Below are 12,872 nucleotides of genomic sequence, written 5' to 3'. Positions count from 1 at the left end.
GGTAATTATCTTTCTTTTATTTAGTTATATATGTGGCATCATGGGGGAAGGTGCTTGTTCATATGTACCACGTTACAAAACGAGTCTACTATGTATTAGGTGATGTGAGAGTACGTGTGTGGCCCTCGAGTCTGAGACATAGATAAATTGATTGTGTGATACAAGGTCAAGATGTGAACTTTTAACCGAAAATGAATTGACAATGAATGGGAGGCCAAATATCATCCTTATGCTTTCCAAATCTTCCTCTAATTACATGCATGCAGGGCATCTATATCGCATCCTAATTGTTGAATTTTGAGACATAATTAAGATCATCTCAAGTGATAGATCGAGTATACAAACCTAAACGAAGTACTGCAAATCTATTTTTTATTGAACTTGAACTTCAATCTTCCTTCCTCCAACAAAAACTTGCATTTTAATTGCAGCCATGGCTAATATTCCTCCTCATTCTTCATCACAACCTTCCCTTTTTTTCAAGGTTTAAGGGTGTTGAGTTTCATTTTTCTTCTTTTTTTGAACAAACGATATTATTTAATACTAAGGGGGTGGCGACTGGATTAAACCTCACAATGGATTAGCAATAATGTAGTTCAAATTCATTTTTGACGAGAATGAACCGAATATCACTCACTTATAAGTAAAGAGGAATACCATTATATCGTAATACTAGGTGGCAAGTTTCGGTTTTAGTTTCAAGTAATTATCCTCCCACATATCGGCTCACAAATGAAATCATTTGGGCAGCTCATAATTTTGGGCTTAACACATGCCTCGTTCTAGTGAGATTATCATTAGGTCGGGCTGAGCCGAGCCAAGTCGGCCCTAAATTATGAGCTCTAACTGGGGCTGGGACTGGGTTAGAGCTTTTTTTTTCTGGTCGAGAATAAAACTTCATTAATGAAAGAGGACTACAATTTGTGCTGGAAAGGCCTAGACCTAAACAGAACACAAAGCTTTACACAACAAAGCAAACCATAAACTAGAAGACAGGCCCAAGAAGGAGAGCTACAACCCCAAACATAAAATTTGATCGTCTAGTCACCTAAAAAAGTTGGATGGTCGAAAACGTGTTAATAATCATGTGATTGTTTTGAATTATAGTAGTATTTACCAAAAAAAAAAATTTGGTTTATTAGTAACTAAAGAAAAAATATGGTATTTTAGCTACAAGTTTTCTTAGAACTGATATTTAAAATACAAGATCCCTTTAGCTTTGTATTTTTAAGTAAAATTTTATGAATTAATTAGAGGTTATCCGATTTTAGTTGGAGGTTTAATTGCTGAAATTAAACAAATGAAAAAGGGGATGGACCCAATAAATAAATATTTATTTATCTTGTTAACCAAATAAAATTAATTTTAAGAGTAGATTTGTAATAAGGGCAATGAACCAAAATAAATATTTTGATAAGTAAATAAGTTTAATCATTTTTTAATTTTTTATAAAATGACATATTTACACTAAGATAGGAAATAAACTATAACCTCTCATTTACAAATGAAGAAAAACACCACTAACCCATAATACTAAGAGGTTATTGGAAAAAAGAAAAAGCAATACTAAGACGTTAGGGTATTGAGCTTCCACTTATGCGTCTCAAGTTTGAAACTTTCCACTTTTCTTAATTATTGTAACAATTTCAAACCCTTCCCCTCTCCTTAATAATAATAATATAATAATAATTTATCAAAAATTGGCTAAAAAAATTAATTTGATCACAAAGAAAAAATGTTTTCATAAAAACTAAAAGAATAAAAAGAAAATAGGTGCCGAAAAGTAAGGGTGGGCACTTGGAAACAAAAATTGAAACCGAAATACGGACCAAAGATGTTGTTTGGTTTTTGCGGTTTTGAAACGGTTTCCGTTTGAAACCGACCCACAATATGGAAAAATGGTTTGGTTTTGATTTTTAACATCTAAAACCGCATTGAAACCGAACTGCAACGTAAAAATAAAATAAATATTTAATTTGATACCAATATTAAGTAAATTATATTTTAGGCTTTTTTCGTTTTATTTTTTCAATTTGTTTTGTTACTTTTGTAGTCTTTTAAAAGTTTATAACAGTTAATCTAATACATATTGTTATGGATTTGTATTGTGTAGAATCGACCAATTTGAATTCAACTATCACATCTCGTACTCTTAATCCACAATCAAAACAAGAAGCTTTAAAGCAATTTCAAACTTCTAGTTCACAAGGTTCAATGGTTTCTCATTCATTTGTTTCACTTTCACAAGGTCCAAGGAATTCCCAAGTATCGCCTTCTCAAACCATTCACAAGCTCAAAGCCCTCCTCAACCTTCGAAGAGTAGGTGTCCAAAATGAACGGAAAAAGGAAGAGTTAAGTGATGCAAAGTAGTGACCAGAAAGTTGAAGCACCAAACTTTTTTGTTGAACTGCATGAACAAATATTTTTGTACTACTAATGTCACAACGATTTTGTTTAAACTTTAGTTTTAGTATGGTAAACTTAACTTTTTCTGTTGGGTTGTACAAAAGTAATGCCATCAGGCATTTTGATGTTGAAGTTTATTTTAAGGTGATTTTTAGTGTGGTAATCACTATTTTTTATTAATTGAGTTGTATTAATAGTATAAAACATTTAGTTTGTAAACCGATTGAAATCGAACCAAACTGCAACCGAACAAATTGATTTCATTTCGATTAAAGCTTTAAAACCACATTGTAAAATTTTTTTATTTTTAACATCGATATTATCTATACTAAACAGAAAAAGTAGGCTTAGTCTCACAATAGGTTATTAATAATATGATTCAAATTCACCTTTTACGGGAAAACTTCCGAAAGTAAAGATAAATATCATTCAGAATTACCCAGACCAAACCATGCCCACCCTGTCGAAAAGTGAAGTGAAGGGGAGTGACAACACCACAAACAATCCGTTTGGCGGAACACAACGCAGTTCGATCACTTCCTTTCTCTCTCTCCCTCTGCTCTCTCTCTCTCTCTCCCCCCCACATAATCTACCAGGTAAGGTAATTTCTCCTTCCTTCTCATTGTTTCATTTCTTCTCTCTCTAAAATCTCGTTTGTGATGGTTCAGATTTCTCAATGGTGCTGATTGATGGGTACCAGGGTGTTTGGAATTTTCGTATTCTTTTTGTTCTCTTGATAAAAAGTATAAGAATGAATTTGCTTCTGTGTTGGTGGTTTCGCAGATAATAAAAGTTCGGAAATTTAACCCAATGTTAAGATTTAGTCATAATCTAGGTGTGTTTGTACTTAGCTACTTGTTCAATTTCATCTTAGGATATCTTCAGCACCTTAAAGATTGAAGCTTTTAGTTTTATTTGGGTTCTCTTGAAATTTTCTCAGCAACCCAGTGGCGATGGATTCTAGTGTCGCTGTTTTTCTGGCTGCGCTAAGTTTTACATGTAGCCGTGGCTAAGCTAATACATCAGTAAACCTAGCTCTAGCTGCAAATGGAGATATGGGTTTTTATTGTCGCAATTTGTAGTCGGGGCGGTATAGATTTTGGAGGTTCTAAGAGTTAATACATGATGAGCATTGTAGGTGAGAATGGAGAACCCAGAAGCAAACCAGCTTCCTGAAGTTGATTCATTGCCTGATGGGTTTGTTGAGAGCTCTCCAGAGCCACTGGCTTCAGCAACTCCAACCTTCGAGCAAGAGAAGCCGTTGGGTAACAACGAGAGTGATAATTCCACAGAAAGGGATAGTTCAAAGGAACCTGTAGGTGAATTGGCTGCAGATGAGTTTCAAGCAAGCCAGGGTAGGGCAGAGAAGACTCAGAAACTGAGAACATTTCCTGTTCCGTTGTCTGAAACAGATAGTTCTGATGTTTCAGTAGATGCAGTTCAAGTTCCCAAAAATGCCTCTACGGAGCAGAGAGAAGAAGGTTCATTAGTCATGCCTGATTCAGCTGTTTCTGTTTCTGAGGCTTTGGGTGGGGTATCCGAAGGCGGTGAGGTAAAGAAACAAGTTGAAACAAGATGTCAAAGTTCAGAGAGACGTAAGTATTTTGACCTTGTGATTATCTCATAAAGCAATTAATTCAGAATATGTGTACTATATTTATATGCGGTCCTTTTTGTTTGAGTTTGTTTGCCACCATCTGTTATTGCCTTTCAGCAGCTGAAGGGGGCTCAGATGCGCCAGCGACCAATTTGAAGGAAACATCTTCATTGGAGAGTGTTCAAACTTTGAAAAACAGAAAAACAGTAAGTATTACATATCACTAGATCTCTTTTTAGACTGTATCAATTTGTGTTCTTGACCTATGCCAAAAATTATGTGTGTCATTTTCTTGCCTGAGACAGATGTTTATGATGCCATCTTCATTCAAAATGTTATATATGTGAATCATCTATACAGTTACTAACTTGGACTAATTTTTCCTCAGGAATCCACTGAAACCAAACGTAAGAGTGTAAAGCGTACCTTTAAATCAGAAAAGGAGTTCATAGAGTTCACTTTGAAGTATCAACAAGCTCTTGCTGAAAGAGATTCGGGTATGTTGAGATAGCTGTGCTAATGTTTACGACTGAACTTTTGAACATATACTGATGTGTAGTGTGTACAAGATGGGGTTATTGCAGAAGGAATCATATCTTTGTTTCTAGTAACAGTGAGTTTTGTAGGGGTTTAAGTATAATGCTTTTATGTGGTCGTGTAATAGTTGACTAGAAATGGATTTCTTACACATTATGTACGATCTCGAGTCACAGATTTTCATGAAATAGAAGAATGATATGAATCAAAATTCCCAATTATCAGTAGGTAGATAGTAAAAGTTATTTATTATGTTGATAACCTTACCAAAACAAATTTAACAGTATTTTTCGGATGGAAAGACAGCTTTCGTGAAGTCTTAGTGGAGTGACATATTTATAATATCAATCATATTATGAGCAACATCGTAGAGAATCTTAATATCTAATTTTTTGCGTCCTCCTTTTCTTTCTAGCCATTTCTGTTCGAGATAAGCTTGAGTCCTTGTGCAGGGAGTTGCAACGCCAGAACAAAGTACTAATGGTATGCTACCCCTTGACTGACTGCAATATCCTTCAAATGCTTGTTTTGCAAACTTCATATTTGTCTGAGATGTTGCGTATCATAAATTCTATTAAAGTTTAATTTGTAAAGGTTCTCATTGACCATGAAAACTTAATTCCTACTTTCTATTATAAGCCATAGGATGAATCAAAGTAGAGGTATAGCTCCCATACAGTACCCAGTTATTCATACCATGACTAAGCCCACTTAACTACATTGTAGGCCTGACAAGTTTCCCGCGATGACTTCTTTTCTCGTTGATTTTTTATTTTTAGTAAATTAGGCAAATGTGCAAAGAGGCAGCTTAAAGTTTATCCTTTTTTTTTCCCTTCGTTGTCCCATTGCTTTGAGGTTGAGTTATAGTTTATTATGGGAAGGGTGCACTGGATGACTCTGCACTCTTGCATATTGTTAGTGACTGAAAAGTATCTGGTGCAGAAAAGAAGGCTAAACTTTTGTGGAGTTAAGTGTAATTTTTCAGTCCATCGGATTTAGATCCCCTATTATCGTCACCTTTGCTGTCTACCACATCGTTTCAACATTTTGAAATGTCAAGTTCAGACTACTGGCTTGTGATCTATTACTCTTGACATTAATTTGTGTCAATACCATTTTAATTTTATTGACTACATCTTACAATTTGTTATGGTAAGTTGTGAAGTTGATCAATATGGTAAGTTGTGAAGTTGATCAATATGTCGTCACCGACCTAGAAACACTGATGGTTTCCTCATAATTTTAACAGGATGAGTGCAAACGGGTGTCAACAGAGGGGCAGAACTTGAGATTAGATTTATCAGTCAAGTTCCAAGATGCAATAAAGGTTTGATTCCATCTTCTTATCTTCTATAGGCTACCTTTTCTTTAGGGAATTGAATTGTTATTACCGTTGACTTATTAATCCAAACATTTCCTGTATTATGCACTACAAAACATTTCATGTACTGACAGTTCTATACACTACAAACCAGGAGATATTTTAAAGGTACAAACCCTCAAAATTCATATATTAAGCAACTTACCATTCTGAGTGTGTTGAAAAGTAAAACCAGACAATTTTCTTGTTTTAGTACTTTGTTGTATCATGATTATCTAGTAGAGGCCCAAGAGAGAACATGTAGGCAATAAGGCTTCAGTTAAGTAACAAGCTTTTGTATTTGTCCCGAACATCAGAATTCAGAACTAGTTCCTTTCTATTTTAAAGGAAAAAAATATTTGTTCAGTTGCATGTTTTCTGACATTAGATTCTTATGGTTATAGGATGTGAGCAATAAGCTGGATGAGCAAAAGGAAGAATGTATCTCTCAGCTAAAGGAGAATGAAATGTAAGACCTTGATGTTGTGAAAAATAAGCTTGCTATATCTTGCAGAAAATATCGAAGCATTATGATTTACTTACCTTGGAGATCCTGTGCATGTGTGTGTCTCAATGAGACCAAACTTGATCAATGTCATCCTAAGTGTCATATATTAAAATTTAAAACTTTTCCTGATATAGGGTAATGTCATGTATTATTCATTACAAAAGTTTGACGGCTTGGTATCTCTCTTTTCGTTCACTTGGTTGATTCATACCATAGTTTTATTTCCTTTTTGGCTGTCCTTGTGCTTGCGCTAATCATATAGGGCTCTATAATTTATCTTTATTGTGTTAAAATTAGTTAACATTCATTCATTTTCAGGTTAAGAACTAAGCTACAGCAGCTCAACTATCAGCACGCTCTTTCTGAACAACAATATGAACAGAAGGTAAAATTTAGCTGTAACTTGTACAAATGACGTTAGTTTACTTATAATGGTTGTTTAATTTGTTAGGTAGGGACTTAACTTTTCTGTAGTGGTTTTGTTTTGGATGAACAGTTAAAGCAGAAATCGCTGGAGCTTCAAATTGCTGATTTGAAGACTAAGCAGCATGAAGAGAAATCACTCCAGGAACAGTCCCAGATGAAATTATATGCAGAACAGGTGTCACAGTTACTAGCAACTGAAAAGAATTTGCGCTTACAGTTGACGGCTGATGGAGAGAAGTTCCAACAATTTCAGGTCAGCATTCTTCTGCGTTATGCGGTGTTTTAACCATTATTTGGAACTTCGTCACCACAACTGGATGAGTAATTGCTCAGTTAGAGCCTTAGGCTGTGAAAATTTCTCTGCAGAATTTTCACAGTTCAAAACTATGTTGGTTCATCTGCCCTGTAGATTCTAGGCTGTATGGTGTCAGTTACGGGGCATGGTAGTAGATTGAGTCTCACATGTATACACTTTAGATGTATGGTTGTTGCACACTTTCTATGTTATGCTAAATCATTAAGGTTTGAATCAATGAACTTTGGTGGCTAGGGACTGAAACCTAATTCCTCCTAGTATCTTTAAGTTACTTGGAATTATAAGTCCTAGTTGTTAACAGGTGAGATTTAGGCAAATAACGTGGCAACGTTCAAGTTGCTTGTCAGAATTGATCTCACCACCCATCTCCTTGCTCTGTTTACATCATTAAATGTGCCTTGACTTTGGGTTTTCCTTCCAATATATGTGTTCATTAGACACTTTTCAAGAAAGGCAACCCGCTCTTGTGTGCTCAAATTAGATCTTACGAGTGCTTCATGCTGAATGATTGTGTTATCAGCATACAAATCTACCTGGTCTTATTTGATCTATATTTATTGTGCAGGACGCATTGTTGAAAAGCAATGAAGTTTTCGAGACATTTAAACAGGAGATTGAAAAGGTGACATATTCCTTCAAATTACATTTCATTTAGACACACTTTCACTGCTTTCTCCAGTGCAGCGTAACTCGCTTTATATTTTCACCTTAAACTAAGCTACCTTTCTGTTTGTTACATGTACAAAACCATAGATGGCAAAGTCCATCAAGGAACTCAAGAAGGAAAACTTATTCTTGAAGAGCAAATGTGAGAAAACAGATGTCACTCTTATAGAACTCGTAGACGAGGTATAGTTTGCTTGCACCTTGTTTTACTTTCTTTTGCATTAGTCATCAATCAACAGTAAGGATTAAACCTTTCTGATGCCATATTAAGAAACAGTGCAGATGAGGTATAACACTGATTTTCTGTTGGTCTGAGCAGCGTGAACGGTTGAAGAAACAGTTGGAGAAAACAAAGAACCAGAAAGAAAAGCTTGAATCGCTGTGCCGGTCACTTCAAGCAGAAAGGAAACAGAACTCCACTGGGAGCAACATCTCCGATTCGGTTCCATCTTGAACACTGCTCTACTCAACTGTGCAACCTAAAACTGATTTTGATGACCACCGTTACAAATGTTTGTTTTCCAAGAAACGGGAAAAAGAGACGTGTGATATTGCGATGAGTGTAATTCGTACTCTTTTGTTTTAGCAATACCTGTATTATTTGCGTCACTAGAAATTGCGAAATCGGGAGTTGTTTTTGTTCCTTCACTCCCCCGTTTATTTTAGAAGATTCGTGCATTTCCTTTGTTTTCGTATTTATACTTTCCAGTTGCAACTCTTTCCGCTAGTATGGTTGAACCGACAACACAATCATATGGTGTTACTATTCTACGTGTTGTAATATAGTTGTACGGCCTGGTTCACATTCCTGCTTATTAATAGAGAATAAATAAATACACGTAATATAATGTAAGTGAAACAGTAAGACTGTACGATGTTTGTAACTTTTGCGTTTAGCCACTAGTGTTATGGTATGGTCTAATAGCATTTTTTTTTCTTCTTAATTATAAGTGGTTTTAAATTGACGGCAAATTAACATTGATTCATTATATGGTTTAGCCCGACAATACAGTATTATTGTTGGCGGTTGTTTGACATAGCCCTAACACCCAACACAAAATCTTTGTATACAAATATAATCATAGTCCATTGCGTGTTTGTCGCAGAAGGATCAGGAAAAACCGTTGGTGAAACTGTTTGAGCAAATAAACAATGAACAAACCGTATGGCCGTGGCGCCAACCAAGTGCCAAAAGATGGAGGAGCAAAAGCGGCAACAATGCAATAACAATGTCGTGAATCGGCGTTATTTGGAGACCAACAGAGAAAATATTCCGGTGTTCCTCATGAAATCTCCCCCGCTCGTCTCTCGCTGTCTGAAACCTGATGTCTCCTCCGCCTCCGCTTCTGATCAACAGCAGTCTTCTCCCGCTGTTGCCAAGTTGGTTCTCTCTTTTGACCCTATCGCCGAGGTCAACGAGGTACGTTTCTTTTTTCTTCTTCTTCTTTATACATACGTATACATACATATACATATACATATATATATATATATATATATATAGACACACGCAGATGTTCTTCATTCACTCGCATTGAATTGTCATCGTTTTTGCGTTTTGGGTTTTTATGTTCTTCCATGCATCGTCGTTTCGGGCCGTGATCTTTGTTTGTTTCTTAATCTTTTGCTTTTGCCTTTGATCCTGATTTCTCTGTTTTTGATTGTCGCTTTCTAGTTTCCCTCCTTTTCAGGGTTTTTCAGATTTTTCTTGACGCGCGTTGGCTAGAGCAGATATTCTCCCCTATGCACGCCAATTTGAATTCCCTTCTCATAATTTAGATTATTTTAAAGTAAAATATCGAAAATTGTTCTGCTTAATTTTTGCTTAGTTTTGGGTTTTAGTTTGACAATGTCACTCATCTATTTCGAATCCCCTCCCTGCAATTTAGATTAGTTTAAACTAGAACATAAAAAGCATTTCAGCTTAATTTTGCAAAGCTTTGGGTTAAAGTCTTCATGTTTATAATGTCACTCGTCGATGCATATGCATCCTTGTTTTGTTGCCCTTCCTTGTTTACACAAGTTGTTTAAATGACACTCAGTTCACCATGGAACTGGCGGCCACGAAATCTGAAAATGTACCCAAGTGTTACGCTTTGGATATGTTTGAAGACGCCCTTCCAATGTCCGTGTTTTCTGAGTCATCGCAAGGTAAGCATTCTCTCTTTCCGCCCTGGATTTTTCGATACTGAACTGCAATCGGCTTGATGTTATGATGCTTCCGTTCTAGTTGGATACTCACTTTGCTTTGACATTGTTCTTCTGAGATATCCATTGCTAAAGTTTTCCGCTTGGTAAATGGTTGTTGCAACGTAAATAAAGGAAGAAATGTGTTGCTTGCCTGGCTTTGAGGGATTAGTACTCAAAATCAGAAACAATATGTTAAAAACAAGTGGAGATTTATGTTTACTTCACCACAGCCACGAGCACTTGTTAACTGTAGCTATCAGTTTGGCGATCTTAACTGAATGTTGAAATTCTTTATCATCATAGGGACGTTATCCGTGGAGGGGAAGATATTGCAGAAATTTGATATGAAGCCCCATAGTGAGAACCTTGAGAACTATGGGAAACTTTGCCGCGAAAGGACCAAAAAATATATGAAGCGAAGAAAGATTCAGGTACCCCGTTCTCATACTCTATTTGGGTAATCTAATAGTCTATGCAAGTAATGTAATCACTAATTTGTCCGTTTTTCAAATTTCAGGTGATGAACAACGACAATGGGGCTCATATGAGGCCCAGGCCAGGGATGATGATTGGTTTCGTGTCTCCTGGACCCAGCGTGCGTATAGCTACCCTCGTTTGGTGCACTATTTTCTTTAGTAAAATTATTCATTGCTTCCCTTAGGGCACTCACATTATTCCGCTCCGCATTTTCTTTCATATAGGAGAAAAAGAAAATGCCAACGAAGGGGTCAGACATGAAAAGAACAAGGAAGGACCGCGGAGAAATGGAAGATATCATGTTTAATCTCTTTGAACAGAAACCAAATCGGACATTAAGGCAACTGATCCAAGAGACTAACCAACCAGAAGTATGTTATGTTTTCTGATTATTTTCTTTCCGGTTGATTTATAGTATCTGATTTACCATCAAAATCTTACCGTTTCCAAATTTATGTAAGATCTTTTCGTCACCTGCATATACTGTATACACACATCCATGGCATTGTTAAGGAAAGTTTTCTGAAAACTTTCCTTAACAGATGAATTTGAAGACATCTGCTCTGCTAAGTAGCACAAAATGTAGGCAATCTGAATGCTACTTTTATAGTTTTTACCATGGAGTACGAAAGTTCTTGAGGTAAATGTGTTCCAAGGTTAAAACAAGAAGATGAGCGTAAACGTGAAGCTAAATCTTCAATGCATTTCGATGCGGAAAGCGTAATTTAAAGGCAGCTAGATAAGAAACTGTGTCGTAGATTATTTCTTATAAACCCTACCTCTCGGTTAGATATCTTATACCAGGAGATCTAGAGTATTTATATCGCCGGAAATATACTGGAGTGGCTTAAATGCTGAAAGGTAAAACAAACCAAACCACAACTCCATTCTTTTCAACTTGTGACGCCAATGAGGTGTTGGTCTTGATTGCCTGTGAGCCTCTTGTTTTATCATCATTCTCTTCGCGCTTTAGGAAAATCAACCGTTCTTATGAATCGATGATTCGACTCTGAACTTGTCCATTCTGCAGCAATTTTTGAAGGACATACTCAAGGATCTTTGTATCTACAACAACAAGGGAGCTAATCAAGGGACGTATGAGCTGAAACCGGAATACAGGAAATCAGTCGAGGAGCCAACTCCGGATTAGGTTGTATGATATTGATTTACTTTCGCTAACACGCACCTTTTCCGGGCAGATACCTCTCTTAACTGATCATTACTAGTTTTATTTGTTCATAAACTACTGACCTAACTCTTCCTTTTTAGCAGAACCCGAATGTGTTCTTCAATCTTCGGTATGAGCAAGACGAAAACTAATGCTACGGGCTTCACCAGTTTCGTTTGCACAGTTTGTAGGTTTAGGATTTCATGGCAGCAGATTTTGCAGCATTTTGTGGAGAACCAATCTGCATATTATGCCAATATGTTGGAAGGCTTCAAGAACTCAAATCATCATTCGAAATTGTTGACATCCATATCTTTGTCATGGGTACATCGCCACATGATGTTCTGTCCCGATGAAACAAGGACATGTGAACAAAAAATTTACACAAATCTTTATTTTATCGATACAGAACACCACAATGACAGTATACCCGTCATTCTACATATATGGAGTACTCCTTTTTTTAAGTATTGAAAATGCACTGGCGTTCTCAGTCTCAGATGGCTTTTGTATGAGACTGACTAAATTCAGCATAAAATGGTTAATATATTTGGGGATTGTATTTGAACTTTCAAAATAAGAAATAATTATTTTATTTTATTTGTCTTTGGAATATTCTCTTATTTTGGTCCTTGGCCTAAAACCTAACTGCCCAAATAATACAAATGTATGACAAAATCTCTTTTATTTTATCAAATCTTATGTCAGCCGTGACGTGGAGTTATAAATACAGGCACTATGTGTGTGATTTAAATTTTTAAAAAGAATTAAATTTATAAGTGGGTGCAAATGTGTGTGTGTGAGAGAGAGAGAGAGAGAGAGAGAGAGAGAGAGAGAGAGAGAGAGAGAGAGAGAGAGAGAGAGAGAGTGGAGGTTTAGAATAAAAAATCAAAAATTTATTTGTGCAAAATTATTATAATATTTAATTATTATTTATTTTTAATATTTTCTTGAGTTAAGTGTAAAAGAGTATAATAGTAATTTTATTAGTTTTTTTTTTATTTTTTTGTGAACAAACATAATTCTATTAATATGTAGTTTATATTATAAATTTTCTAACCGTGAGACTAAATTTATTATCAACTTACTTATATGGTAAACGTCGTTAATTCATATTTCACATAACATTAACAGTTGTAAGTGAAATAATTTATATTGTTTGAATTTAAATTATTTCTCACAAAAAATAATCAACAAAGGAGGACCACTAATTTACTTTTA

At 35.7% G+C, this 12,872-nt stretch overlaps 2 protein-coding genes across 5 annotated transcripts; both read left to right on the top strand.

Annotated features, from left to right (window-relative positions):
- Positions 1-2,805: 2,805 nt before the first annotated feature.
- On the top strand, positions 2,806-8,494 carry LOC137734816 (uncharacterized). 4 transcript variants are annotated; one of them, XM_068474102.2, is made up of 12 exons: positions 2,806-3,002; positions 3,545-4,001; positions 4,121-4,209; positions 4,392-4,500; positions 4,956-5,023; positions 5,790-5,867; positions 6,305-6,369; positions 6,727-6,793; positions 6,905-7,087; positions 7,716-7,772; positions 7,904-7,999; positions 8,136-8,494. In XM_068474102.2, exons 2-12 carry the CDS (start codon positions 3,551-3,553, stop codon positions 8,268-8,270), a joined length of 1,398 nt encoding a protein of 465 aa, XP_068330203.2. In that variant the 5' UTR covers positions 2,806-3,002; positions 3,545-3,550; the 3' UTR covers positions 8,271-8,494. The 4 variants fall into 4 exon arrangements, with proteins under 4 accessions (XP_068330203.2, XP_068330204.2, XP_068330205.2 ...); XM_068474103.2 differs by having other exon boundaries at positions 2,859-3,007; XM_068474104.2 differs by having other exon boundaries at positions 2,871-3,002; positions 4,124-4,209.
- A 394-nt stretch (positions 8,495-8,888) lies between these two features.
- Positions 8,889-12,253, top strand: LOC137733164 (uncharacterized). Its single transcript, XM_068472324.2, has 7 exons — positions 8,889-9,236; positions 9,859-9,967; positions 10,310-10,437; positions 10,524-10,601; positions 10,708-10,854; positions 11,514-11,633; positions 11,756-12,253. Exons 1-6 carry the CDS (start codon positions 8,982-8,984, stop codon positions 11,631-11,633), a joined length of 837 nt encoding a protein of 278 aa, XP_068328425.2. The 5' UTR covers positions 8,889-8,981; the 3' UTR covers positions 11,756-12,253.
- The last annotated feature ends 619 nt before the right edge of the window (positions 12,254-12,872 follow it).

Source organism: Pyrus communis, chromosome 7 (genome assembly GCF_041283825.1).
Source record: "Pyrus communis isolate YQ-2024b chromosome 7, ASM4128382v1, whole genome shotgun sequence".
Taxonomy (NCBI): Eukaryota; Viridiplantae; Streptophyta; class Magnoliopsida; order Rosales; family Rosaceae; genus Pyrus; species Pyrus communis.
This window is presented reverse-complemented; position numbering and strand designations above follow the sequence as displayed.

Bases quoted from the DNA above. Each gene is read 5' to 3' on its own strand.
- LOC137733164 (XM_068472324.2), top strand. From the start codon at position 8,982: ATGGCCGTGGCGCCAACCAAGTGCCAAAAGATGGAGGAGCAAAAGCGG. The intron at 9,968-10,309 runs GTAAGCATTCTC...TTATCATCATAG, and splicing joins GTTTTCTGAGTCATCGCAAG to GGACGTTATCCGTGGAGGGG. The intron at 10,602-10,707 runs GTGCGTATAGCT...TCTTTCATATAG, and splicing joins TCGTGTCTCCTGGACCCAGC to GAGAAAAAGAAAATGCCAAC.
- LOC137734816 (XM_068474102.2), top strand. From the start codon at position 3,551: ATGGAGAACCCAGAAGCAAACCAGCTTCCTGAAGTTGATTCATTGCCT. The intron at 4,210-4,391 runs GTAAGTATTACA...ATTTTTCCTCAG, and splicing joins CTTTGAAAAACAGAAAAACA to GAATCCACTGAAACCAAACG. The intron at 7,773-7,903 runs GTGACATATTCC...ACAAAACCATAG, and splicing joins TTAAACAGGAGATTGAAAAG to ATGGCAAAGTCCATCAAGGA.